We start from the raw sequence: 23327 nt of genomic DNA, 5'->3' as shown, positions 1-23327 counted from the left end.
GAATCATCACGGCCGTTGGAGTTAGTTCCTGGTGTCTATACACGGGGTTCGAAGAAGTGCTGAACACGGTGAGACGCCCGAAAGCCGAGGTTGCATACGACGAATGGATAAAACTACGGAACAAGCTGGAACATCTGGATCACGGATTAAGACATGTACATGACATCTGCGAGGAGAGCGATGTCATATCCGATGTGGAGGAGGATGTGGAAGCTTGCGTTTGTGACACTTTGAAGCTATCAAAGAAGACGGACCTGGATGATCGACTCCTCATGATTCACGAGGCCTATTCGTAAAGACATGCAGGACTATAGCGGGAACGGAAAAAGTATCGAAGGTTTGCATGCGCGGCCCGTTCGCCTTACAGCTGATTTTGGCCATTTGGTTGAAAATGGCGCCTGGTTTGATGTTCACCCATATCGAACATGTACAACGGTATCAGACACGGAATTATCTTTTAAGCGAATCAAGGAGAGTCGAATGGTAAGGAAACTCGAGCCCACAACAACCTCCCGGCGTGAAGCTTGTGCCAGAAAGATCGCCCTCGTCCTCCGAAATTCTTAGAGAGGAAAAGGCGGCGTCCATGTGCGCACGCCCGACTTCTATATCATTTCCAGAGAGCGTGATGCCTACCGCTGCTTTCGCCATGAGTTGTCTGATAAGGACCCTGCTGCTGAGGAGCCTCAGATTCTCTTGCATGATGTGGATGGCGGCAGTCAGTTGTTGTTTATGTAGTTTGGCCACCGTTTCCAGCCGAAGTTGGCTTTCATCCCTGTCAATAGAAATTGATCCGTCATTTTGCAACATGTGGACAAATCGATAGAGGCGCTTAACCTCAATAGCTGGACGCCGTAGACTCCAGAGATTACTGAAACTACGCCCACGGACACGGCTATTACGAGCGCTATGAAGATTCCCAGTTTAATAGCGAAACGGTAACGGTTGATGAACTTCGACCTCGAGGGAAGCGTGGGCATTGAGCCCTCCTCCAGAAAGCCAGTCGAGCAAATGTCATGCCCTAAACTTGACCCGCTGTCGGGTTTGGTAGCTTCTGACTTGAAGTGCTTGAACATTGTGGGTACAGTCTCGCATAGGACTAGCCCTGGGGTGGTGTTTTCGACCGTTTAGGCGGGTCGCCCACCGAGTGGGGCTCCCGAAGGGGTTCCGAAATGCTTCCGCCCGCTTACGTAACCCTGCGCGTTGTCCATGACGTCTTTTGGCCGGTGCCGTTATGAGGAATGCAGGAGCTATCGTAGCTTCGAGCTTTACATGAGAGTGCGTTCGAGCATCACCTGTGAGACTCCGCCCTTGGATCGAGATTCATGGAGCATCGCGGTGCTTCAGCTGAGTAAGCAAATTTAGCCGGAAACGCGTCACACCTCTAAGAGTCTTTTCGCACCGAGTCTTGACCAATGTAAGTTGCAATTTAAGAGTAAGTGGATGTCTATTTGAAACGCGCATTTGCATTCAATAAACCGATTGGTATTCATACGTATTGCATTCAGTGACAGAATGTGAAAGAACTACCCAAAGAACTACCAACTAGAAACGGCTCCCAACCCTAAAGACTACATAATAGGGGAAAGGAGGCTCAATTGTCTTCACCCTGTGATGCGCTCATAACGTCATTAGCCGGTCTCATCGCAAGTATCCTAGTGGTCCTCCGAATCCGATGGGTCGGACGGAATGTACGGCAAATCATCATCGAATTCTACATCCGAATCGTCTATGAACTCCTCGTCCTCCGACTCCCAGACTTCTTCATCCGACCAGGTGTCAGTGGAGCCGATGCTTTCCGAGTCCGATGCGTCTTCATCGCATTGTTCAGGGATTTCCGGCTTTTCACGGGCTTGCACGGAAGGGCGAGGGCAAAGGTGGTAGGGCGCGTATCGAATGTAGACTGGCATGATGGTGAGCTGAATGGTGTTTGTTGTTTCGCATGGTGCTACTAGAAAATTTGGGTCTTTTTAAGTTAATCCACCTACCTTATCGATAGAATTAGGGTGGCTCTCTTTATCGATTTTCCAAATTGATAGAGTAAGCCACCTGGGCGGAGCGATGATTACGTATATAATGCACGGAAAGTGACAGCGCGCTCGTCACCGGCAGAACGTTTCAAATCGAGTGGCATTATATTACAGCCAGCTGGTCAAAGCCTCCTATAACACGTGACTAAGACTGCAGGAGTAGTGTCATGGTCGGAAACTCGACCGGACTTCGACAGCATGTTTATCCCGTCGGAAAGCCATTCTCGCCGAACTTATCTTTCTGTCCAACCCGGTCGTTGTATCCAACACAAAAATGCCAGCAGTCGCATTTGAAAGAACACCGCTGGAACTCTTGAACTATCTACATCGGCTGCTTTATGGTGGAGGGGAACTAACTGCTGAAGACCTTCGGGAGTTTCGTAATTCTATCATCGAGCACTCGACAATTCCGTTCGTGGATCAATTCAATGTTCATGACGAGAATGGACCTTGGAGCGATGCTAACGACATGGACATCAAAATTGAACTACTGCGCTTTCTATGCGTGCTGGAGCTTGTAAAACACACGGAATCGCCCTCGGAAGACGAATTCAAGAAGCTGGTGTCGTCCTTCGATGACCTTCTTGCCCACATCAGGGATAGCCGATGGCCTGAAACGCCGCTGGAATCCGTGGTCAGGGTTATTTCGGGCTGCTATACAAAGGAAAGCGTTGATGTCAGACGTCCAAGAGAAAGCCCAATGGATCTAAATTTGGAACTTTTCACATTGGAAGAGACGATGCGCGGATGGAAGAGAAGCGACAAGACGACACAGGATTTGTCTGGGATGGTCACCAGAAGTAGAGCTGGCCTTGTGGAAGCCCTGAGGGCTGGAAACGTCGCCTTCTACTATGAGGCCGCGAGATTGTCAGTCACAGAGTTACTACCCTAACCCTAACCCTAACCCTAACCCTAAGTGTAACCCTAACCCTAACCCTATCCGTCGACGCTAAACAAATTCCTGGACCAAACTTCCAGCCTGGTGACCACGTCTGGCTCCTCCGAAAAAACCTCCAGACGACCTGGCCCTCTCCGAAGCTCGACCGTCGCAAGATTGGGCCATTTCCCATCGTTGAAAAGATCAATCCAGTCGCCTACCGGCTCAAGCTCCCGCCTACGTACAAAATCCATGATGTCTTCCATGTCTCGCTCCTCGAACCCCGCTTCACCATCCCCGAACGACACGAACCCGAACCCGCGCCCCCAGAGACCGTTGAGGGTCAAGAAGAGTGGGTTGTCAAAGCCATCCTTGACTCTCGCATCCATCGTCGTCGCCTTCAGTACTTGGTCAAATGGCAGGGCTGGCCTGACTCTGAGAACACCTGGGAGCCCGTGGAACACCTCACCCATACCGACGCACTCCTCTAGGACTTCCACAGCGCGTACGCCAACAAGCCTTCCTCTGTCCCCGGTGCCCCTCCTCTGCGACCACACCAAACTCGACGCCGCCGCCGCGGCCGCCGCTAAAGAGAGGGGTGATGTTATGGACGACGCGCCCATACCATAAGCTTACCTACTGACGGCCGCCAATGTCAACCGCCAATGTCAAACGCCAATGTCAATGTCAATGTCAGTGTCAATGTCAGTGTCAATGTCAATGTCAATGCCACTCCCCCTCTCTCCTCTCATTTCCCCAATCCTCCCGCAATATCACCACTCCTCCTCTCTCCTCTCATTTCGCTAATCCCCCTCGGCTTCTCCACACCTCCCACTACTTGCCCATAGCCAGCAGCTGTAGCAATGCTCTCTACGCTCGCCACACACGCTCTAGGAGCATAGCTGGCGCCCCCCCAGTGCCCTCTTGTTGTTGTTGTTCTCTGATTGGGTTGCCTATCTATAAATAGCCGGCCTCTCTTTGTCCATTCCCTTCCTCCCCAGCAGATCAACACCAGTTCTTCTCATCTCTTGTTCTAGTCCTTGTCTCTTGTCTCGCCAATACAATCTCTTGTCGCCCATTGCTCTCGCCTTGTCTTCTCTACTTCGCTTCCGCCTCAGTTGTCGAGATCATAACATGTACAACTCGAGAGCAGTACCCTGGAGGTAGGTAGCAAGCGTAGGGGCGTACTCTGCCATAGTAAAGGCTATGGCGTTGGCAGCTCCAGTACCGTGTGATCCAGCTTGGACAGCCGGGACAGTGAGAGACTCGAGAAAGTTGTGGTGAGACGTAACGAACTCTTCTCTCTTTTTTTTGAAGCTTTGGCACCATCGTATTCGACGAGCTTGTTCTTGCGAGCTTCCATAAGAAGTTTGAAACGTTCGGCTCGTTGGGTGTCTTGCGTAGTAGCACGCTGCTGAGTAGCGAAAGCAGCTGCAACAGCCGCAACGGTAGCTTGAGTCTTTGCATTCATTCTTGCTTGTGCACGAGTGTAAGGGCGACGTCCGGTAGAGGGGCAACGTTGACGAGGAATGTCTTGGTGATGCTAGCGGTAGGTGATGGTACCGGGTAACGTCAGAGGAAACGTAGACGATATTGGGCCCTTCTGAGAGGGCTGAGAGCAGTGTATTGTGGTGAAGAAAAAAGTAAGAAGCTCTTCGCAGCGGCCGCTCGACTGACAGCTTTATATATGGGCTGCCAGTGGGGCTTGCGTGGCTTCAGTGAGGCTTGGCGCCTTATGTAATGTATCACCGAGAACTCGGGTGGCCAGCCCGGGTCTTGGATCAAGTAGAAGTAAAGAGATATCATATGAAATACAAGTGAAGATGAGATATCCCCAACACGGAGGGCAGCTACAGCAGCCTTAGCGCGGCGCTTGACCTTGGGCTTTGTGGCGGGCGCGCGCGTAGGTTTGGGGAGCGAAGGCTGTGCTTCCTGGTTGTCATTGTCGGTCGTGCCGCTGTCGTTGTCGGCATCGTTGTCGAGACCACAAAAGATTCTGTTGATACTGTTGCGGGGTTCGTCTTCGGGGTCGCTGGTAATGATGCGCTTGGGCTTCTCATGCTTGACGATCTGGTGATGTGCGGCACCCGCGGGGGGAACGGGAAAACGTGGAGACTTCCCGGAAGTCTTGGGATGATTAGGCGTGGGCTTGTGTGCCAGCACTGTTTTCGCCATCGCTGGAATCGTCGTCGGTGTACGGGTCTGGGTCGAACAAGTCAATGAAGTCTTTTGGGATAAGGGTGTAGCATTGACGAGTGCCACTAGTGCGAATCTGAACACCAACGTGGATGTCAAGTTAGCCACCGCGAAGGGCTGTTGTCAATGGCTTAGGGAGGCTGGAAAACGCGTAATATTGCTTGCCGTTATATGTCTGGGCTTGTCTTGTGTGGGGCAAGAGGGCGAGGAGGTCGTTAATTTCTCGTTGGAAGATCCACTAAAAGGCTCTGTCAATCAGTTCCTCAGCCATGGAGGTTTGTGTGTATGTGGCTCACTTCCAGGTGTGCAAAGTACTGGGGGGAGTGAGCGGCGACGGTTGGAGGGCTCGGAAGTGAGCCCCTGGCCTTATATGCTCTCGGGACGCGTGCGGCAGTGAGAAGAAAAATGATCTGCAGATCATTTTTGTGGAGGGTAGCGTGGATAGCAAACACGGGTAGCGTCGTTAGCAATTCCCTATATATATGCGAATATTTCTAATGGATCTGGAACGGGGTTCTTCATTGCCCAAATCATCAGATGACCGCTTCTAGTCTCAACCCTGTTGATGTTTATACTCCTTTTTCCGGCAGGTAACTCTATCTTTGTGTCCAGGTAACTATCTTTGTTTCCAAAGAAAAGGGTTCCCCGGTTGCGTCGCGTTGGAACTTGGGATTTCGAAATTTAGTGACGCGGTGAGACGGGTGAGACGACGGACGCGAGACTCACGCGTATTCCCGCTCTTCGCAAGCATCCCAACATTCCAACAGCATGCGAACAGACCGCCCCCACTCTCGCAAACACACCCCACGTCCAAACTCACTAAACGACCCCCCCCCCCCCCACTCAAAATGGAAGGAATAGGAACTACATCCCTCTGGAGTCTCTGTCGCGCTATCGATTTCCAGGATCTTCGTAAGTTCACTCCCCCATCAGACATCACGCGCAGCGACAGTGACAGGCAACCCTACTAAGAACCTCCTGATATCCGCCATGTAGAAACAGCAATAAAGGAACGAGACAGTTCAGAAATCCTGCCGCCTATAAAAGATGCCAGTGATGTTAATGGTATGTTTGCATGCGCGAAATCGTCTCGGATGACCGACCAATCCGCCTGATCTGTTGTGTTAGCCGCGCCGCTAAAGATCCTATTGCTCGGCGCATCGGATCCGTGCCATATCATCAAGACCGTCGCGAGGGCGGGACGGCATGGGCGGAGGAATCTTGAGGTGTGTTTCAAAGTGATCATGTGCGTGGGGGTATGGTAGGAAGGGCGACTGACGGAGGATGGAAATTGCCAGTTTGTGGTGGTAGAATCCCAACCGACGACTTTCGCACGGATGATAGTTCTGCTCGATGCGCTTTTTTCCGAGAGCGAGACCGGTTTACAAGGTATATATCAGGACCCCGCCCAACATCTACCCCATCATATATGCCCTTTCTTGACACCTTGATCCCCAACCCAGACCGCATAAACCTCTTCCTCGACCTCTACGGCAACCTCCTCCTCCGCCCCGTCACCTTCACGCACCTCCAACACCGCTCAACCCACTTCATCTCCACCCTTCCCACCTCCCCGACGCTCGCCCTGGCGCCACACGTCCGCATCACCACAACTCTACTCAAGTTCCGCGAAAAAGACGATTTGGACACCACTTTCCAGTTCTACCGTTCGGATAAGAAGCCGTTTGATTTAGCAGCGATGTGGGACGCACGGTTGCGGAGATACCACGGCGCGCGGTACGACACGCGGGCCGCGATGGTGGATTGGGATTACAACCTCAAGCTCGTCCCGATCTTCCCTACCCTCGATGTGGACACGTACAATCGTTTCCGCGCTTCGGGTCAGTGCTTCCCGATCCGCGAAAGTGGTGGGAGTGAGGCAAACAGGACGTGGGCGACCGTGGAGAGGTTGGTTGATCCGAGGGAGAAGGTTGGGGTGGTGAAGTGGGGGTATTTTAGTGATGTGGTAGTTGGGCCTTGGGGGGCTTTTGGCGGGGATTGTGAGGACAAGAGCGTACTGAAGACGAGGAATGGGGTAAAGGTTTGCGATGTTGGCGAGGTGGTCGAGAAGGTTGTGGGGGGGTTGGTGAGGGAGTGGAAGGGGCGGCGGGGGATAACGCGGGAGGAGGTGGATTCGGGGATTCGGGAGATACCTGATGGAGCCGACGAGGACAACGCCCACCCACCCTCTGAACGTAAACCGACAACAACAACCATCCACCTCGCCACCCCGCCAACCCTCCCCAAACTCCCGCGCACGTTCCCAACAGGCTTCGATCACATCTACATCTCCGCGGCAATGGCGCACCGGCTGCCTGAGGTCTCGCCGTTCCTCGCATCTCCCACTTCCAACAACTCCGTTAATGCTAGCAAATTGGACTCGCGGCCGACGGTTATAGTCCAAAACGTCAGGTAAGTGGCCCCGTAACGGCAGTACTCTTGATCTTATCACCCCCACCTCCCCTTACATATTCACACCACCCTGTCCCCAACCTTCGACCAGATACGTAATAGACCTCACAAAAGAACAACGCGCCGAATACACGAAGACAGTGCTCGCGATGGCTGGGAAGATGGGGTTAGAGCCTGCTAAGCATCCGGCGATGGAGGGGGAGGGTGGGGAGTATTTCATTTTTGTGCGGGGGGAGGAGCGGGTGGTTGAGGAGTAGGTTGACGAAGAAAACGATGGTGGAAGTTGGGGGATCTCAAATCTGCGGGGTTAGCGGAGGTTTTTGGAAGGACAGGATAAGAAGTGGGGCGAGTGAAATTGCGCGTAGAGAATACAGGGTATGCAAGCAAGTATGTGCTGAGATGGTGGAAGGGGGGGGGGGGGGGGGGGGGGGGGGGGGGGGGGGGGGGGATCTATATACGAGGATGGGATGCCGCTCCCGGAGATTCGTGCCTTTTCGAAACCCGCTCCGCGCGGGACGCCGTCAAACTTCGAGCGCCAGGAGAGTTTTGGTATTTATGTATGTATCTACAGTACGGAGTGTAAATCCACCAATGGGCAACTGCGTAAGAAACGTCCTGATTGCAAAGGTGCAAAGCGTTCTATGTGCCACGTCACAAAAAAGGTACCCCATGTCTATGATGTACAAAATATCCACAAAAAGCTCTCCCAACGCACCCATCACCCTCACAAGAAGAAGGTCTCAAACCCCAGTCAGACTCCCCCCACCCTCAAACAACCCTCCTCCCCTTCACCCACACCCGGGCCACATTCCGATCATCCCCCAAAAACACCCACTTCTCAAACATCGTCGCGACGGTATCATGCCCAAACACGGTCACGGGGCGGCGGGCCTCGTCCATCACACTCGTTGCCGTTTCCGATGCCGCGGGCGCCGGCGCGTCGAGGTCGACCACCACAGCGTCAAACTCCTTCCCCGGTACAAAGTTCCCCACCGTCTCCGAGATGTTCAGCACACGCGCCCCGCCAAGCGTCGCCAGATGAAACACCTCCGGCACCGTCAACGGCCGATGCGGCTGCGGTGGGTCATGGTACCGCACCGAGGGGGCTTCGTCGTCCTCCACCACGCTTTTCGGAATGTTCAAAGAAGCGAGGACCGCATCGTCCCGTTGGGTGAACCCCACGACTTTACTCGCGACCAACGCGCTGCGCATCGCTTCCACGATGCTCATACTCCAGCCCCCGGCGACGTCGGTGCCGAGGCCGACTTTGATGTTGGCGTCGAGGAGACGGCGCACGTCGCAGACCCCGGAGGAGAGGGCAAAGTTGCTGACGGGGCAGTGGGATATCCCCGCCTGCGTTTCGCTGAGGAGGGTGGTCTCGGCATCCGAGAGGTGAACGCAGTGCGCGAGGACGGTCCGGTCGGTCAGCAAGCCATGGTCGTTGTAGACAGAGACGTAGTCGCGCGAGGCGGGGAAGAGGTCGCGGATGAATGAGCATTCGGCGGGGTTTTCGGAGCAGTGGGTTTGGATTCTTAGGGCGTGCTGTGACGCGAGGTGTGCAAGGCCTTTCATGAGCTCGGAGGAGCAGGAGACGGCGAAACGGGGGGTGAGGATGGGTTGGACTGTGTCTATGTTCAGCGATTGCACGGCGGTGATGAATTCTGTTGTTGTTTTGAGACTGTCCGAGGCAGAGGGTTCGACGTAGCCTTCACCACCGTTCCGGTCCATGCAGACTTTTCCGACAAAGGCGCGTTGGCCTAGTGACTTGCAGGTTTCCGCAAGGACCTTTGTGGCGGGGAGGTGGAGGGTGCCGTACCAGGCGGTGGTAGTTGTGCCGCAGCGGAGGGAGCGCGCGACGGCTTTGGGGTAGATGGTCTGGGCGTGCGTGAGGGAGGAGAACTTGCGTTCGGAGGGGAAGGTGTAGGTGGTGAGCCAGTCGAGCAGGGGAAGCGTGTAGCCGGTGCCGGTGTAGGCGTATTGTGGAGCGTGGACGTGCGTGTCGATGAGGCCGGGGATGAGGAAGGAGTGTGGTGGCAGCCGGCAGATCTGTGGTGGAATGAATGGGGATTGACGAGATGAGGGATGAGATGATGGTCTGAAGGATGAAACGACATCCTGCTCGGTCTCGCTCGCGACAAGGATATTGGGCAATGTGTGATATGATATAAACGAGAATCCGCTGCCGCTGACAGCTGAAAATGGGGGGTCGCTTCGCTCGCCTCGCCTGACAACCACCGACTGTTCGCTGTCGCTCACAAGTATTGGGCCTACGGTGCGGAACTCGCTCCGCTAGTGAGTGGCACGTTCGCTCTGGCCGACCTCCCTATCGCTCGAGCTCCGAGAAGCGAACCAAACCCTGCACGTCACCGTCGCTCGCCGCAGTTCGCACTCTGTTCTCTCGCGTAAACATACCTCAACCCCTTCCGCCCCCACCCTCTTCAACAACTCCCTCAGCAGCCTCTCATCATCCACACCATCGTCTCCCTCCCTCTCCCCACACTGTCTTAGTTTCTCAACAAACGAAATCCTCCCGTTCGCGTCGACTCCGAGAACACCTGGTGCGATGATGTCTAGGGTGGCGAGACCTGTCGAGTGGATAAGAGTGCCGACAAAGACCGTCGTTGTCGGCGCTGGCGGTTGCTGCTGCTGGTGCTGCTGCTGTGGGAAAGACATCAAGTGTGATATAGGGGGGTTGTTGGTAGCGGGGAGACTGCTGAAGTGGGCTGGAGTGTGCGGAGTTGTTCTGACGATTGTCCCAAGTTGAAGTTTGGAGAAGGTCGTCGCCCTCCTTGGATTTTTTGAGAATTCACACCCAGAGCTCCCCCCCCCCCCCCACAGCACAACCCACATAACACAACATGACCGACCCACACACACGCACCACTACAGCCCCGGCCTCAGCAGCACCCCAGGCAGGCAGCGCCGACACCCGCGTTCGCCTCGTGGAAGAGACTGGCAAGTACGTCTATCTAGGCGAAGATGGCGTCAGTTACGAGTGGGACGAGGAGAAGCATGCTTGGTTCCCCATGTGGTGAGTGAGGCGGGGAGGGGAGAGAGAGAGAGAGAAGGGGATCTATGTAGGCCTTGTGTTTTGGGGACCCAAGACCTGGCTGCGATGACCCATGCTCCAACGTTCTGTGTTATGCCGCGTGTCCTCAGGGACGAAGCCCTCATGCAACGCCAACAAGCGGCATACGGGACCGCCGAAGAAGATGTCGCATCAGAAGCAGCAACAGGAGACGATACCACCACGACCACCACCAAACGAAAGGGGAAGCGGAAGCAGGTGTTCACATCGGACGAGCCCGACCGCAAAAAACCGAAAGCGGAACCAAAGAAACGGCCAAACACGTCGGTGTATGTGACGGGTCTGCCGGGGGATACGACGGAGGAGGAGCTGAAGGAGGCGTTTGAGAGGTTTGGGATTTTGATGGAGGATATCAAGACTGGTGGGTTTGCGCGTGCGGGATGCGAGTTGATGGGGGGGTCCGATTGGCGGAGGGGAGGCCGAGCGGGGTGTTGGGCGAAGGGCGCAAAGATGCTTGAGGCTGGCGGGCGATAGACGCCCAAGCCGCTGCCCATACCGGAGCTCCGCCGAGCACTACCCCCCAACAGACGCAACGCTTGCGGACGACACCGAGGACCCGTGGTGGGGCGACGCGAGCGATAGTGAGCATTCACGGGGTCGTTGCGACACCTTGACCAACATCGGTTGGCGAGACGAGCTCGCAGACCGTGTGTTTCAATCATGAACCAACATTTCCGTCCCTTTACGCTTCATCCATTCGTCTTTCCATGATCTGAACAAACCAGCACATCTCATTTTGTCCCCCTCGGTTTCATCCAGGAAAGCCGAAAATAAAGCTGTACAAAGACGCAAACGGGACCCCGAAAGGCGACGCGCTCATCAGCTACTTCAAAGAAGAGTCGGTCGATCTATGCTGCAATCTCATGGACGATGCCGATTTTCGGTTAGGGACCGATTCCAAGATCCGGGTTTCGAAGGTATGAGAAGAGCGTCTTACCTCTCCTTGGGGCATGGGTGGGGAATGAGGTGCTTACGATTGCGTGTATCACTTGCACTGCTCAGGCGGTTTTCCAAGAAAAAGAAAAGCCACCGCCATCTGGAGACGGCGGCACGGGCACAGGCGCTGCCGCAACAACCTCGACGACGACGAATAACGGAACCAAGAAGGTCGTGCAGAAGAAACTGCAGAGCCTCTCAAAGTGAGTTCGGGGGGCTCTCTCGCATGAACCCTCAGTTTTGGTTTGATTTTCGTTCCCATGTTTTTTTTTTATCGTTCTCACCCCCCCCCCCCCCCCCCCGCCGCCTCACATTACAAGACGGCTAGACTGGTTCGAAGTCCAACCCGGCAAAAAATCCGACAAGTTCTCCAAAGTCGTTGTCCTCAAATACATGTTTACGCTCAAGGAGCTAGAGGTGAGTTCCAGTCTTTCGTCGCGCCCCCCCAATTCACGCCATCGTCGTGGCTACCCTGGTTGGCTGCTGATAAACGGCGAAAAATCAAATTCGAATCCCACTCACGTATATATATATATACTCTCTCGGCGCCGCTGATAGGACGATCCAGCATTGCTGTTGGATTTGAAAGAGGACGTACGGGCCGAATGCGAGAAATTGGGGGAGGTGACGAATGTCGTCCTGTACGACGTAAGTAGAGCACAGGGAGGCGCCCGCCCAGCCGCCCATCCCCACCTAAACATCGACACCAAGAAAACTCACATCAACTCGAACCTTGACGACCCAGCTGGAAGAAGATGGAATCATGACCATCCGCTTCAAAGACCCTGAAGCGGCTGAGCTGTGCATCAAGGTGCGTGTGTGTGTGTGTGTGTCGTCGCACTCCATCCCCCGCACTCACTCATCCCACACACACACCTCCAACATGGCCCATTTTACAACAACAGCGCATGAACGGGCGGTTCTTTGCGCAACGCCGCATCGAAGCGACCCATTTCGACGGGCACGCCAAGTACCGAGAGTCCAAATCGTCTGCGGCGGCGGGGGAGACGGCGGAGGAGGCTGAGGAGAAGGAAAAGATGAGGCTGGCGGCGTATGAGGAGTGGTTGGAGAGTCAGCATTGAGCGACGGGGAGGGGGGGAGGGGGGGAAGAAGCGAACGTGGGGCTGTGGGGGGAGTTGGGAATGAGAGTTTACACACCATTCCCGTCGTGCGAAATACTGTACAGCACACGCCGAACGCGTTGCAAGAAGAAGAGAGAGATGCGTGAAGTTGGGGGGCAATAATAAGAACGCGTTTTCGTCTCTCGAGAATGGGAGATAAACTCATAAACTAACCTCTAGCGATCACGTGGGTTCACAAGGTCTCGCGACAAGGTCTCGCGACAAGGTCTCGCAACCCTAACCCCTAACCCTAACCCTCCCGTAACCCACATCCCGTACGTCCGGATGACACAGGCCGCTTGGATTTAGAATCATGACAAGGGTAAGGATGTATTATAAGTAAGTGACTAATTACGTACTCGACGCCAACGGCAAGCGGCAAGCGGGGGGGGGGGGGGGGGGGGGGCGGTTGTGCGACCTGTTATGATTGTGATGGATGCGGCCGACAGACAGAGCGAGAGAATGAATTGAAGAGCGAGTCACAATCCTCTTATCATGTCCTACGCCTCGCTCTCCCCTTGCGCCCGACCGGATGTTCTTTCCTTTCCCTTCCCTTCCTTCCTTCCCTTAGTCAATACACTCCTCCTGATATCTACACTACTTCCTCTCTCGGAAAGCAAGTACTCCCTCCCTCACTCTTTCCTTAAAAAAACACACACACAACCATACCACACTAGAACGAAAGACGGAGAGAGAAAGACATGGCGAGGTCGTCAATATCCCGCTTCCAGCAGGTGCTCAACAAACGTCTGTTTAGAGCTCTGCTGGGCTTCACCCTATTAGGTCTGCTGCTCACAGGGACAACCCTCATGGCCGATAGCACAGACCGCGGACGCGCCTTAACGAGGCCTATCTTGAAAACGGTCAATGAAGGGATTGGTAGGTGTTGGCAGAGCTACAGCGAGGAGAGCGGCGAGAAACCAGCGGAGCGGCAGATCTTCTGCTAGCGAAGCGAGCTGCGGCCGAAGGGCAGCTGCGACGGAAGGGGAGCGAGCTGGTTCTGTTCAAGGGAACCTCGCTGCGCCAGTTTTTAAAGCATCTCGTTGACGGTGGATGGGTGTTGACGGTGGAAGGGTGTTGACGGTGGATGGGTGATACCGTAGGGGATGGATGTTGATGGACGATGGTTCCGCTGTCGCTCACTTGCTAACGTATTTCTCTCAATTTTCTAGTAAAGTTAAAGGACCTGACTCCGTTGGCGCCACAGTACACGTTCAACCCACAACCACTACCCGAGGAACTAAAGATCGTGCCGCCATTAAAAGGCAATGGGCCACGGAAAATCTCGCGCGAGCAGGCCATCGACAAACTGTACCGCATGGGCCACTACAACTGGCTCGACTACATAGACTCCCTAGACGATGACAACCTCGCCCCACTCACAAAAGAGGCCCAGCGGTGGATATACGAGTGGCAGAACCCAGACCCGAGTGAATGCCACACCAAAAAATTCCTCATCAGCAACGGCACCGAAAAGGGATTCGGTCTCGGCGCCCACCTCCACAAGCAGGGGCATCTGATGACACTCGCGAGGGAGACGGGCCGCATCTACATCCTTGCACCCACAGGCCACTACGACGACCAATACGCGTTCTCCGACCCATGCCCGGACCCCCACGACCCAACTCGAACCATCACCAGCACCGACTGCATCACCCAACCCGTCTCCTCCTGCGGGATCCAGCACGCGACACCCGAGAACAGCATCGCGACCATGATTCACTGGGAAACCGACCTCGACGGCAAACATTTCGACCCGCAGACCATCTCCCCGTACTGGGAAAAACGCCTCGACGAGCACTTTAAAGGCCAAAAGTTGAGCCGCGCGTTCTACAAAATCTGGTGGCGCGGCCAATCCGCAGCCTACCTCTCCCGCCTCAACGCAAAAGCATCCGACGCCATCCTCTCCCTCCGCATGGAACCACGTCTACACACCAAAACCATGGTTTACCACGACCCCGTCACCAACACCGACACCCCCTTCAACCTCACCACCAACACCACCGCCACCCCGGAAGCCCGCGTCCCGTACCCTCTCCCCCCAAACACAATCAACCTCCACGTCCGCCACGGCGACAAAGGCGGCGAAATGTCCCTCATCCCACTTCAGAGCTACCTCGATGTCGTCGACACCTACTCCCGCCACAACCCCTACCGCCAATTCAAACGCATCTTTGTCTCCTCCGAAGACCCCCAAGTCATCTCGGACGCACGCACCCACGCCCTCACCCAATCCCACCCCCCGACCTCCCCCATCACCGAACCCACCCGCAACTGGGAGGTGTACACCTCCCACATCCAGCGCATCGACTCGGGGCCCTTCCAGCAGATGGAAAAGTACGGACGCACCAACATGACCATGCAGTGGTATCTCCAATTGTGGATGGGCCTGGAATGCGATGGCTGGGTCGGCACCCGCGGGAGCAATTGGAACCGCATCATTGATGAGTTTAGGTGTATCTATGTCGACAAGTGCCAGCTGCCGTATTGGGAGGTCGGCCCGGAGAAGGATTGGGTGGGATACTTTTGGTAGATATTCTGTTACTGGACTCGCCATCTCGAGTTTTCTCGTGACGCGCTGGCGTTGTGGGAGTGGGGGGGGGGGGGGGGGGGGGGGGGGGGGGGACAATGGGGCGTAGTGTGAAGCGGCGTTTTGGTAGACCTGTTTTTATTTCCCCCCCGCCCTCCCTCGCTATCGCTGACAATCTTCGTATTTTATTTTTCATACATCGTATTTATTTCCTGCTTCCTTCCCCCTTGTTCTTCATCGAGTGCATAAAGATTAGATACAAAGAAGGTCTCGCAGTTCTACACAAAGATGGGGCGCGACGCCCATGTCAGCTTGGACGATCAAATCTTTCTAGTTGGGATGAGTGTTGGCGGCAGGATGTCGGGAAGCTCGGCAGCCCATTGCTTCTTGAGTACGTTGCAGAGGTGCATGGCGACGATGAATTCATCTAGATCGAGATATCCATCTGAAAAAATACCCAGAGCGCAAAGGGATCAGCCAGGCACTCTTGTTTTGGCCCTCCCTCCCCCTTGCGAAAATGTCACGGACACCTCTCACCTTTCGTCCAATCCGCCAACCTCCAAATCTTTGCCAAAGCCGCCTTGTCCACGCCCGTCCCTTCCAACATCGGCTTACACGTCGCGCCCGATGCCTTCCCGTCGATCCCCACAATCCCCTTGAACTGCTCCACATACGGCCGGCGATCAATCATATCGTACCGCCAGATCTCGTCCACCTGGCCGGACGTACTCTCGCCGGGGTTTTCGAACGGGTTGCGTTCCAGCGCGGCGATGGTGGGTTGCGCCGAGGGGTACTCGGCCATCAATTTGGGGAAATCGTTCGCGAGGGCGTCTTCCACGGTCTGCATCATCTTCCGATCCAACTTGGGGAACTTTTCCAGCTTGAACATCTGCAGCGTCTCGCGGAACCGGTCCGGGTCCGGGAAATCGCCCGGCGTGAGCCCGTGCATGCGCTCGAGCTTTGTGAATTCGCCGGGGAGGTTGGACAGCAGCTCGTCCTGCTTGTCTTTGCGGCCGAACACCGAGGGCATCTCTTTGCGCAGGTGGGCGATGATGAGGGCGTGCACGCGGGCCATGCGGGTGCGTTTGACAATCTCGTTGATCTTGCGCACGATCGCGTTCTTGGGCAGCAGGCGGAGATCTTTGAGCAGATCCTGTTGCTCGGCGGTCAACAGGGCCGCGCTGTCGGAATGCTGCAGCGGCTGGTCCCAGAAACTCCCAATGTACACCCGCATCACCTCCGGCGTCTGCAGCACCTTCCCCAAGCTCCACATCAGCGCGCCATACACCCGCATCAGCTGCTGCCCCGTCACCATATCCGCCTTGTTCAGCACAACCCGGATCTTTTCATCGTTCCCCTTCAGCGCCATGATCGCATTCTTGAACTCGTCCGAGATGTCCAGCTTGTGCGCGTCAAAGAGGAGGAGGATGAGGTCCGCCCGCCCGGCGAACCACTCCACGACGCCGGTGAAGTCGTACGAGCGCCCGATGCGCTGCTTCTCGCCGGAGAGAATCCCGGGGGTGTCGACGACGATGAGGTTCTCGAGCACGGGCGAGTTGACGAACGAGACCTGGAACTTCTGCAGGAATTGCGACCCAAACCGTTGTATTGACTGGGGGTGGTGGGGAGATGTGCAGGGGATGTTTCAGTCTGTGGTCCCGCCATGCCCCCCTTCGATCCCCACACATCCCCCCCCCCCCCCCCCCCGAGAGAGTCCACTTCACTTCACTCACCGTCCACGGCATCTCCGCGCTCACAGCCGCCGCATTCCCCGGGATAATCCGCTCCTCGGCACCGCCCATCACAGCTACAAAGCGATCCGTCTGCGTAATGTGTGGGCGGGATCAGCGCGACACCACCCCTGTAAAAGATCCCCCCGAAACCCCGCGTGCATAAAGGCGCCCATCCCCCCCAAAAACCAACCGTCGGCTCCGGCCCAATATGCAGGCCCGGATACTCCTTATCCAGTATATGCTTCACAAACGTCGATTTGCCTACAAAAAACGCCACCACCGTAAATCAGCGTGCTTGTACGGGGCGGGGGCATTGATTCGGGATGGGGGAGGGGGGGGGGGGGGGGCATCTCCTTCACAACCTGTACTGTATCCGCCGATGAGAAGAACGATCGGCTTGGCTTCGATGTCTGCATCGGTGAGGTACGGCGAATGGAACTGCTCAAAGCTGTATGCCTGGGGACCCCCATTGTTAGGACGCTCGGTTCCCCAAATCCTCCGCTCTATGCCCCTGCCTGCCCCGAAAGGGCTGAAGGGCTATTCACCTGCTCCAGCGGTCTGATCTTGTTCTGATGGAAGACGGGGTCATCAGATATCGCATCCCCATAGGCGCCCCCCCCCCAGAATACATCAAAAAGAGGATGATAACTCCCCCCGCACCTTGTAGATACTCTTCAACCCATCAACGATGTCCGTAAACTCCTTGCCGGTCGAGTCTTTGTCGTGTTTGGACGGGCTTTTCGCGCTGGAGGGTTTGGCCTTGGTGGGTGAGAACGAGCGGGTGGGGAGCGGGGGCGGGGCGCCTGCTGGTGCTTTGGACATGGCTGGGACTATCCTCGCTCCCAATCGGCGCTGTTAAGAGGTGCAGTGAGCGGCGGGGAGGGGGGCGTTGAGGTCGGAAGGATGAGGTGTGAAAAATCCACCCGTCTTTGACGCGTCCCCCATCCGACGCGTCTTCCTAGGAAGAACACCTTTCGGCACTCGCATTTTTGCGCATGACAGACGGGCGATGGACATGGGAGCGCCCCAACTCACTACAGAGAAACTATTCACAGTGTGGGTATCCATTGCCCCCATGTGTGGCATGTATGCGAGCCATAACCTGTGTCAAGATTCCTCTACTTTGGCCGCGTTGTATAGTAGGACCTGGCGGTCGCATTGTCAAGGATCCCAAATGGAGGCATCATCGGGTGAGGATACAGACGCAATCAAAGGACGAGGAATATTGAGGTGCAGGGTTACCCCCCGGCACGCGTGAATAACGCGTTTTTTCCCCCCGAGGGATTGTTGTTCCCGGTGTCTGGCCATGGAATATAAAGCGACGCGCACGGAAACTCAGATGGCGTGTAGCCTGTCATATTCGTAGGAAAAGTAGCATAGGCATATGGATATAGATCTATGGGTGGGACAGGGTTGTCATATCCGCCGATCCTGCCGTATCGCCTTCGTCGTTCTTCCGAGGGGGGCAATGCTCATCATGGACACTCTCATCTATTACTTCGATTTCGGCTGAACTTTGAGCGAAAAGTCAATATGATGCACGCTTTGCGATAGGGACCCAAAGCTGAGGACATCGACACCTGTCAAGGATCCGGGCGTAGTCAGTCCACTGCACGAGTCTGGCGAAATGAACAAGCAGTCTACCTTCTCCAAAGTACCCCGCGACGTTGTCCTCCGTCAAGCCCCCCGATCCCTCAATCAAGAAGTGTTTCTTCCCTTCGTACTTCTTCTTCAGCGTCAATGCCGACGCGGTGAGCTGTGAAGGTGCAAAGTTGTCCAGCATGACAATGTCGGCCCCTGCCTCGATCGCTTCGATGGCTTCTTCTTCGCTGCGGCATTCGACTTCGATCTTTAGCGCGAAACCGCCTGTTGAGCGGGCTGCGCGGACGGCGGCGGTGATGGAGCCTGCGCGTGGTTTGAGGGGAGTGAGGATCGGCTTCCTGAGTTCATTTGCTGGCAGCCCTGCCCCTCATCGTTCGTACCTGTTGCCCATACATGGTTATCCTTCAGCATAATCATCGACGAGAGGTCGTGGCGGTGGGTGTCGACGCCACCCACAATCATGGCGTACTTTTCAACAATCCGGAAGCCTTCAAAAACCATCATCAGCCATGCATTCCAAACATCCTACCTATCGACATCTGAGCTCCCCTTACCAGGCGTAGTCTTCCTCGTCCCCGCAATGACCCCCTTCCATCCGTGTTGATCCTTCAATGCTCTCAGTCGTCTCGCCCTCGTCGCAATTCCAGAAGCGCGGGCCAGCATATTCAGCGCCGGTCGTTCGCCCAGCAGCAGCGCACGAGCGGGACCGTGCACGCGTGCCACCTCCTTCTTGCCCGCTGGGCCTGGTTCAAAGAACTCTCCTTCTTTGATTAGCCATTCTACTTTGCAGCCCACTTGGGCAAAGACTTCGTCGAAGAACGGGACGCCTGCGAGTACACCCTGGGAGAAAACGGGGGTCAACACAGTAATCTGTACGGCGTTGAAGTGGAGCAATTCTTACCGGAGCCTTCCCAAAAAGAATAGCGACCTGTTCAGACTCCCCAACAACAAAACCTCCATAGTCGAACGACGGAGTATCCTCGTCCAACCACGAGGATACGACCTTCTTCCAGTTCGTTGGGAGAAGATGGCGGGGGTTGCCCAGCTGGAGTGCCGTTGTTTGTGAGGTCATTTCGAGCGTCCCTTCGAGGTGTCTAGGTGATCTACGATGCTAGTCTGCAAGGGCTCTCAGACTACTATCGGTTGCAGGGTTTCTTAACTTTCTTTAACTCGGCGGCGGCGTTGCTGGCCAATGGGAAGGGTGGCCAATGGGAAGGGTGACCAATGGGAAGCGTGGCCAATGGGAAGGAACGGTAGGCCGCCCGTCCAGACCCGTCACACAGCTCTGTGCCCGCGCGAAATAACTTACTGCTATTAGGGTTACGTGGCGAGTAACAGCCTTCCGACTGTATTTACAAACAGTGTTTTCAAATCCCCCCCCCCCCCCCCCCAAAAAAAATATATCTAGAGCTCTACCTACAGTTTCCTTATACCCTACATTCCTCCTCCCTACTCAAAGTCAAACAAATACATCCCCACCGCAAACCCCACCGATTTAGCGACCGTGGCAACCGTCTCATAGCTCATATTGCATTTACACTTGACTCCATCCAACTTATCCGGCGGGCTGATGCGTATCAGGAGGCGGAGGTTAACGAGGGTCGTGAGCTGCATGTACACATCGACGGTGGCATCAATATTGTTGGGGATGATGGAGTAGAAGATGGCGAGAAGGCGTTCGAGGGGGAAGGCTTTGGGGCCAAGGAGTTGTTGGCGGAGCTGAGTGATTACGGGGATAGTCAGTGAGATGAATGAGCATTTGGAGGTGTTGATCATGAAATTCTTGGAGATGCGTTACCTTCCCGCCCTCCTTATTAACCCGCCCCTTAACACTCCCGCCACCCCTCTTCTTCCTCCCCTCCTCGCCCCCCTTCGAAAAGAACCGCATATCCAGCCGTGGCGGGTTATACGACGCCAAAAATGACGCAATGGCCAAAAATTTTGTATAATGCGGCAGATCGACCGCTCTCGATGTGGCAGTCAAGACGACGGAATGGGTATAGTCGGAAACGGAAGTTTTCATCTGGTTGAGGCTGGAGACTTGACGGAGGTAGACGGGCTCGAGGGCTTCTTTGAAGTAGGGGACGAAGCGGCCGTAGAGTTTGGAGGTTTCCTCTCGTGTTACTGTGTGCAAATCGTCAATACAAAGCACTCCCAAAACGCGCCGATATGACAGCTAATGACACTTACAAGTCCCATTCCGCACCGGCTCCAAATACTTCGGAAAGAAAACCTTGACAAGGTACCTTAGCTCGCCCAGATCCCTGCACGGGTACCGAAACATATCATAAAGCAGCTCGACGAAATTCGAAAAGAACGCCAGTTCTTCGTCGGGCGGGCAGTCGCGCTCGAGAATGCGTAGGGTGTCGTATTTGCTGTAGGCGGGGAACGCGAGGGTGTAGGGCTCGAAGGAGCCAGCGGTGGAGCGGAAGTCATCCCAGGTTGAGTGGCTTATTAGGAGGATTGTTATGTTGGAGGCAACCTGTGTGTGGCGGCATTGAAGCGGTTGTTTGAAAGGTGGTTGAGGGGACGCAGGAGACTTACGCAATCTTCCAGACGGAGGAGGGCAGATAGTAGCAGAGGATTGATAGTCTTCAACCTCTCGCAGTCATCAAACACCTATTGGGGTTAAAAATCAGTCATAAGCGAAACCACAACCGCATGAACAGCTCCCACATCCAACCCACCACAACCGTCTTTATCCCCTCCCCAGCGTCGCCCCACCCTCTCTGCACCTCCCCCAACCTCGCCCTAAAATCTGCCACATTATCACACCTTGCCCACGTCCCCGAGGGACCTGCACAATCGTTCCCCAGCGGTTCCAGTTGGAAACCCGCCAATTGGGCTAGAGCGCTCTCGAACAGCAGCCGGGGCGTGAATCGCTCGACGCAGTTTAGCCATGCGTAGCGGATGGAGGGGTTGGCATGCAGGAGGGATTTTAGGAGAGAGGTTTTGCCGGAGCATCGGGGGCCGGTGATGAAGAGGGCTGGCGGGGTTGGGATGTCCTATCAAACCATTTGAGCGAGATTCCAGTGGACGAGGAGAGGGTTGGTGGTGGGGTTGGCGGTAAGGCTTTGGGGGCCACTGACCTTGTCGAATAGCAAGGAAAGGGCCTCGATTTGCTCTTCTCGTCCCGGAAAGCGGCTGTAAATGGAGGTGCTGGTGTGGTGATCGCCGAGGTCGAGCTCTTCACTTTCAGCGCTGCCTGTCCCCAACATGCCTACTTGCGTTTCTGAAGTTGAAACGAAAGGTCGCCGTCAAGTTGCAGAAACGAGGACCGAAGTCTCGTCGGGAGGCCGATGTTTTGTCCGGAAGGGGGCGCGCACTGACTGCGGTCTCAGCGCCGACAGACTCCGCTGACCTGAGACTTTGTGGGATAAGTAAACCAGGTATGAGGAGCAACGTTAGCTTGTAGTCCTGATGCACATGTTGTAATGCACATACGTGTTCCCTTGCGAACGCCGAACCTCGTCATGGACAAGCGCACTCTAGACGATTCTCTACAACCACACGAACCTCTCATTGCGTACGACGAAACATGCCGCGGGCGCAGATCCCGCATAAGTGACAGCGACCGCATGCCCGAGGGACCTGCGTATCGCGAATAAGGTCACAACGACTACAACGGCTATGGGAGACGAGTGCGCCATAGACTTCGGGCCACGGTTGTCATCGGTCAGTGGACGAGCGGCGTATTTGTTTGCGAACACCGAGGACTTGTAGAGGGTCTGTGCCGCAAACTGCTTTCCAACAACGACAAGTGCATTCGAGCGAGAAGACGACATAGGGGTGTGATACTTTTTCACAAACGCTGCAGGACACGACGGGGCACAATCGTCGTAACTGGAGCGCATTCACCAACTTGCCATCCGTGCCCCTGCTCTTTGTCACCCGCATCGCGATGCCCCAGGAAGGGATGGGTCGGATGGGCACACGGGTGGAGGAAGCCGACTGTTGTGGTATTTTAGGTATCCTGAGTACGTCTCGCGCCGGCGAACACCCAGTCCGTCTACAATACCTTACAGCAGTAGTTATTGTATACGAATATCAGTTAAACAACCCGTGTGGAAGGTAGTCCACATCACATCCAACGTGTGGCTCTGCGTCCAAGACTCAGCAGCCTCATTATCATTCGCCGGATGTCAGCGGGACCCAAGCAGTTATGGGATTCCTCGACAGGATTCGACAGCGCGACTATCTTAAGGTTTCTGGTTCCAGTGCTTGCCCGTTCCCCTCACATTGTCCCGCTGCAATCTTATTATTGTGCAAACTTCGCAGAGAGATTATGCTCTGGACGAGGAACATAGTTCATGAGTTCAATGGATGAGGAGAAGGTTGTGCTTACTAAAGCTTCTTAGATTCCCAAACTCTCCGGCAAGCCTCACGAACGTAACCATAACTTGGAAGAGCGTAGACTCTTCGATTTGGAAGCAGCCATACACTAACACCCACTGCGCCCTGGAGCTCCTCACAAACCTCTTCCCGTAAGAATCTCCGATAGAGCCCATCCGATTCCCGCAGGACATTCGCCCGTCTAAACAGCGCATTGGATCGAATTCACTGTCGCAACCCCCTTCACCCCGCTGACGTACTCAACATGGCAGTCCGCAACCTCCTCTTTCTCGTCCCTCTCATCTCCGCTCTCCTGCTTCCATCCACATCCATTGTCCAAGGGGCTATGGGATCTAACCCCGGGGCAGCCGTCCCAGAGGCTGTGAGCAACACCGAAAACATCGCCAATACCGAAACGGTCGTAATTGCCGAGCCGGGCTCCACGGTGAACATCGCGGACGTAGGAACTGTTC

At 55.2% G+C, this 23327-nt stretch overlaps 8 protein-coding genes across 8 annotated transcripts; 3 read left to right on the top strand and 5 right to left on the bottom strand.

Moving 5' to 3' along the window:
- Positions 1-373: 373 nt before the first annotated feature.
- EV422DRAFT_350495 (uncharacterized protein) lies at positions 374-1263 on the bottom strand. The gene is made up of 2 exons (XM_053066548.1): positions 835-1263; positions 374-772 (listed from the first exon to the last, which is right to left on the bottom strand). Exons 1-2 carry the CDS (start codon positions 1071-1073, stop codon positions 451-453), a joined length of 561 nt encoding a protein of 186 aa, XP_052920611.1. The 5' UTR covers positions 1074-1263; the 3' UTR covers positions 374-450.
- A 4635-nt stretch (positions 1264-5898) lies between these two features.
- Positions 5899-7928, top strand: EV422DRAFT_624094 (uncharacterized protein). The gene is made up of 6 exons (XM_053074252.1): positions 5899-6012; positions 6097-6165; positions 6229-6326; positions 6399-6489; positions 6564-7512; positions 7604-7928. The coding sequence occupies exons 1-6, from the start codon at positions 5949-5951 to the stop codon at positions 7767-7769; spliced, it is 1437 nt and encodes a 478-aa protein (XP_052920610.1). The 5' UTR covers positions 5899-5948; the 3' UTR covers positions 7770-7928.
- Positions 7929-7954: 26 nt separating this feature from the next.
- Positions 7955-10185, bottom strand: EV422DRAFT_574941 (uncharacterized protein; the record flags this gene model as incomplete). Its single annotated transcript, XM_053073195.1, has 4 exons — positions 7955-9276; positions 9298-9627; positions 9649-9704; positions 10068-10185. 4 exons carry the CDS (start codon positions 10183-10185, stop codon positions 8281-8283), a joined length of 1500 nt encoding a protein of 499 aa, XP_052920609.1. The 3' UTR covers positions 7955-8280.
- Positions 10186-10329: 144 nt separating this feature from the next.
- On the top strand, positions 10330-12630 carry EV422DRAFT_548839 (nuclear mRNA splicing factor-associated protein). The gene is made up of 8 exons (XM_053071688.1): positions 10330-10543; positions 10672-10961; positions 11360-11517; positions 11603-11739; positions 11857-11953; positions 12095-12184; positions 12282-12347; positions 12442-12630. The coding sequence occupies exons 1-8, from the start codon at positions 10371-10373 to the stop codon at positions 12616-12618; spliced, it is 1188 nt and encodes a 395-aa protein (XP_052920608.1). The 5' UTR covers positions 10330-10370; the 3' UTR covers positions 12619-12630.
- Positions 12631-13154: 524 nt separating this feature from the next.
- EV422DRAFT_548835 (uncharacterized protein) lies at positions 13155-15255 on the top strand. The gene is made up of 2 exons (XM_053071687.1): positions 13155-13536; positions 13830-15255. Exons 1-2 carry the CDS (start codon positions 13359-13361, stop codon positions 15188-15190), a joined length of 1539 nt encoding a protein of 512 aa, XP_052920607.1. The 5' UTR covers positions 13155-13358; the 3' UTR covers positions 15191-15255.
- A 34-nt stretch (positions 15256-15289) lies between these two features.
- On the bottom strand, positions 15290-17899 carry EV422DRAFT_548831 (P-loop containing nucleoside triphosphate hydrolase protein). The gene is made up of 7 exons (XM_053071686.1): positions 17581-17899; positions 17466-17489; positions 17283-17376; positions 17111-17181; positions 16921-17010; positions 15725-16799; positions 15290-15632 (listed from the first exon to the last, which is right to left on the bottom strand). The coding sequence occupies exons 1-7, from the start codon at positions 17740-17742 to the stop codon at positions 15508-15510; spliced, it is 1641 nt and encodes a 546-aa protein (XP_052920606.1). The 5' UTR covers positions 17743-17899; the 3' UTR covers positions 15290-15507.
- Positions 17900-18414: 515 nt separating this feature from the next.
- On the bottom strand, positions 18415-19594 carry EV422DRAFT_502202 (Quinolinate phosphoribosyl transferase; the record flags this gene model as incomplete). The annotated part of the gene is made up of 5 exons (XM_053068250.1): positions 18415-18500; positions 18565-18825; positions 18903-19010; positions 19077-19362; positions 19424-19594. 5 exons carry the CDS (start codon positions 19592-19594, stop codon positions 18415-18417), a joined length of 912 nt encoding a protein of 303 aa, XP_052920605.1.
- A 377-nt stretch (positions 19595-19971) lies between these two features.
- Positions 19972-21740, bottom strand: EV422DRAFT_572620 (origin recognition complex subunit 5-like protein; the record flags this gene model as incomplete). The annotated part of the gene is made up of 6 exons (XM_053073150.1): positions 19972-20241; positions 20321-20646; positions 20713-21004; positions 21067-21141; positions 21210-21527; positions 21612-21740. 6 exons carry the CDS (start codon positions 21738-21740, stop codon positions 19972-19974), a joined length of 1410 nt encoding a protein of 469 aa, XP_052920604.1.
- Between the last annotated feature and the right edge of the window lie 1587 nt (positions 21741-23327).

Source organism: Fimicolochytrium jonesii, assembly GCF_025526975.1.
Source record: "Fimicolochytrium jonesii strain JEL569 chromosome Unknown EV422scaffold_49, whole genome shotgun sequence".
Classification (NCBI taxonomy): domain Eukaryota; kingdom Fungi; phylum Chytridiomycota; class Chytridiomycetes; order Spizellomycetales; family Powellomycetaceae; genus Fimicolochytrium; species Fimicolochytrium jonesii.
Note: the sequence above shows the minus strand (reverse complement) of the source record. Positions and strands in the feature narration are given on the sequence as shown.

Coding starts and splice junctions, on each gene's coding strand:
- EV422DRAFT_350495 (XM_053066548.1), bottom strand. CDS start 1,073: ATGTTCAAGCACTTCAAGTCAGAAGCTACCAAACCCGACAGCGGGTCA. Junction 773..834: donor TACGGCGTCCAGCTATTGAG/GTTAAGCGCCTC, acceptor TTCTATTGACAG/GGATGAAAGCCAACTTCGGC.
- EV422DRAFT_624094 (XM_053074252.1), top strand. CDS start 5,949: ATGGAAGGAATAGGAACTACATCCCTCTGGAGTCTCTGTCGCGCTATC. Junction 6,166..6,228: donor AGATGCCAGTGATGTTAATG/GTATGTTTGCAT, acceptor CTGTTGTGTTAG/CCGCGCCGCTAAAGATCCTA. Junction 6,327..6,398: donor ATGGGCGGAGGAATCTTGAG/GTGTGTTTCAAA, acceptor GGAAATTGCCAG/TTTGTGGTGGTAGAATCCCA.
- EV422DRAFT_548839 (XM_053071688.1), top strand. CDS start 10,371: ATGACCGACCCACACACACGCACCACTACAGCCCCGGCCTCAGCAGCA. Junction 12,185..12,281: donor CGAATGTCGTCCTGTACGAC/GTAAGTAGAGCA, acceptor TTGACGACCCAG/CTGGAAGAAGATGGAATCAT. Junction 12,348..12,441: donor CGGCTGAGCTGTGCATCAAG/GTGCGTGTGTGT, acceptor TTACAACAACAG/CGCATGAACGGGCGGTTCTT.
- EV422DRAFT_548835 (XM_053071687.1), top strand. CDS start 13,359: ATGGCGAGGTCGTCAATATCCCGCTTCCAGCAGGTGCTCAACAAACGT. Junction 13,537..13,829: donor AACGGTCAATGAAGGGATTG/GTAGGTGTTGGC, acceptor TCAATTTTCTAG/TAAAGTTAAAGGACCTGACT.
- EV422DRAFT_548831 (XM_053071686.1), bottom strand. CDS start 17,742: ATGTCCAAAGCACCAGCAGGCGCCCCGCCCCCGCTCCCCACCCGCTCG. Junction 17,377..17,465: donor AGATCAGACCGCTGGAGCAG/GTGAATAGCCCT, acceptor GGGGGTCCCCAG/GCATACAGCTTTGAGCAGTT. Junction 17,182..17,282: donor CATCGGCGGATACAGTACAG/GTTGTGAAGGAG, acceptor CGTTTTTTGTAG/GCAAATCGACGTTTGTGAAG.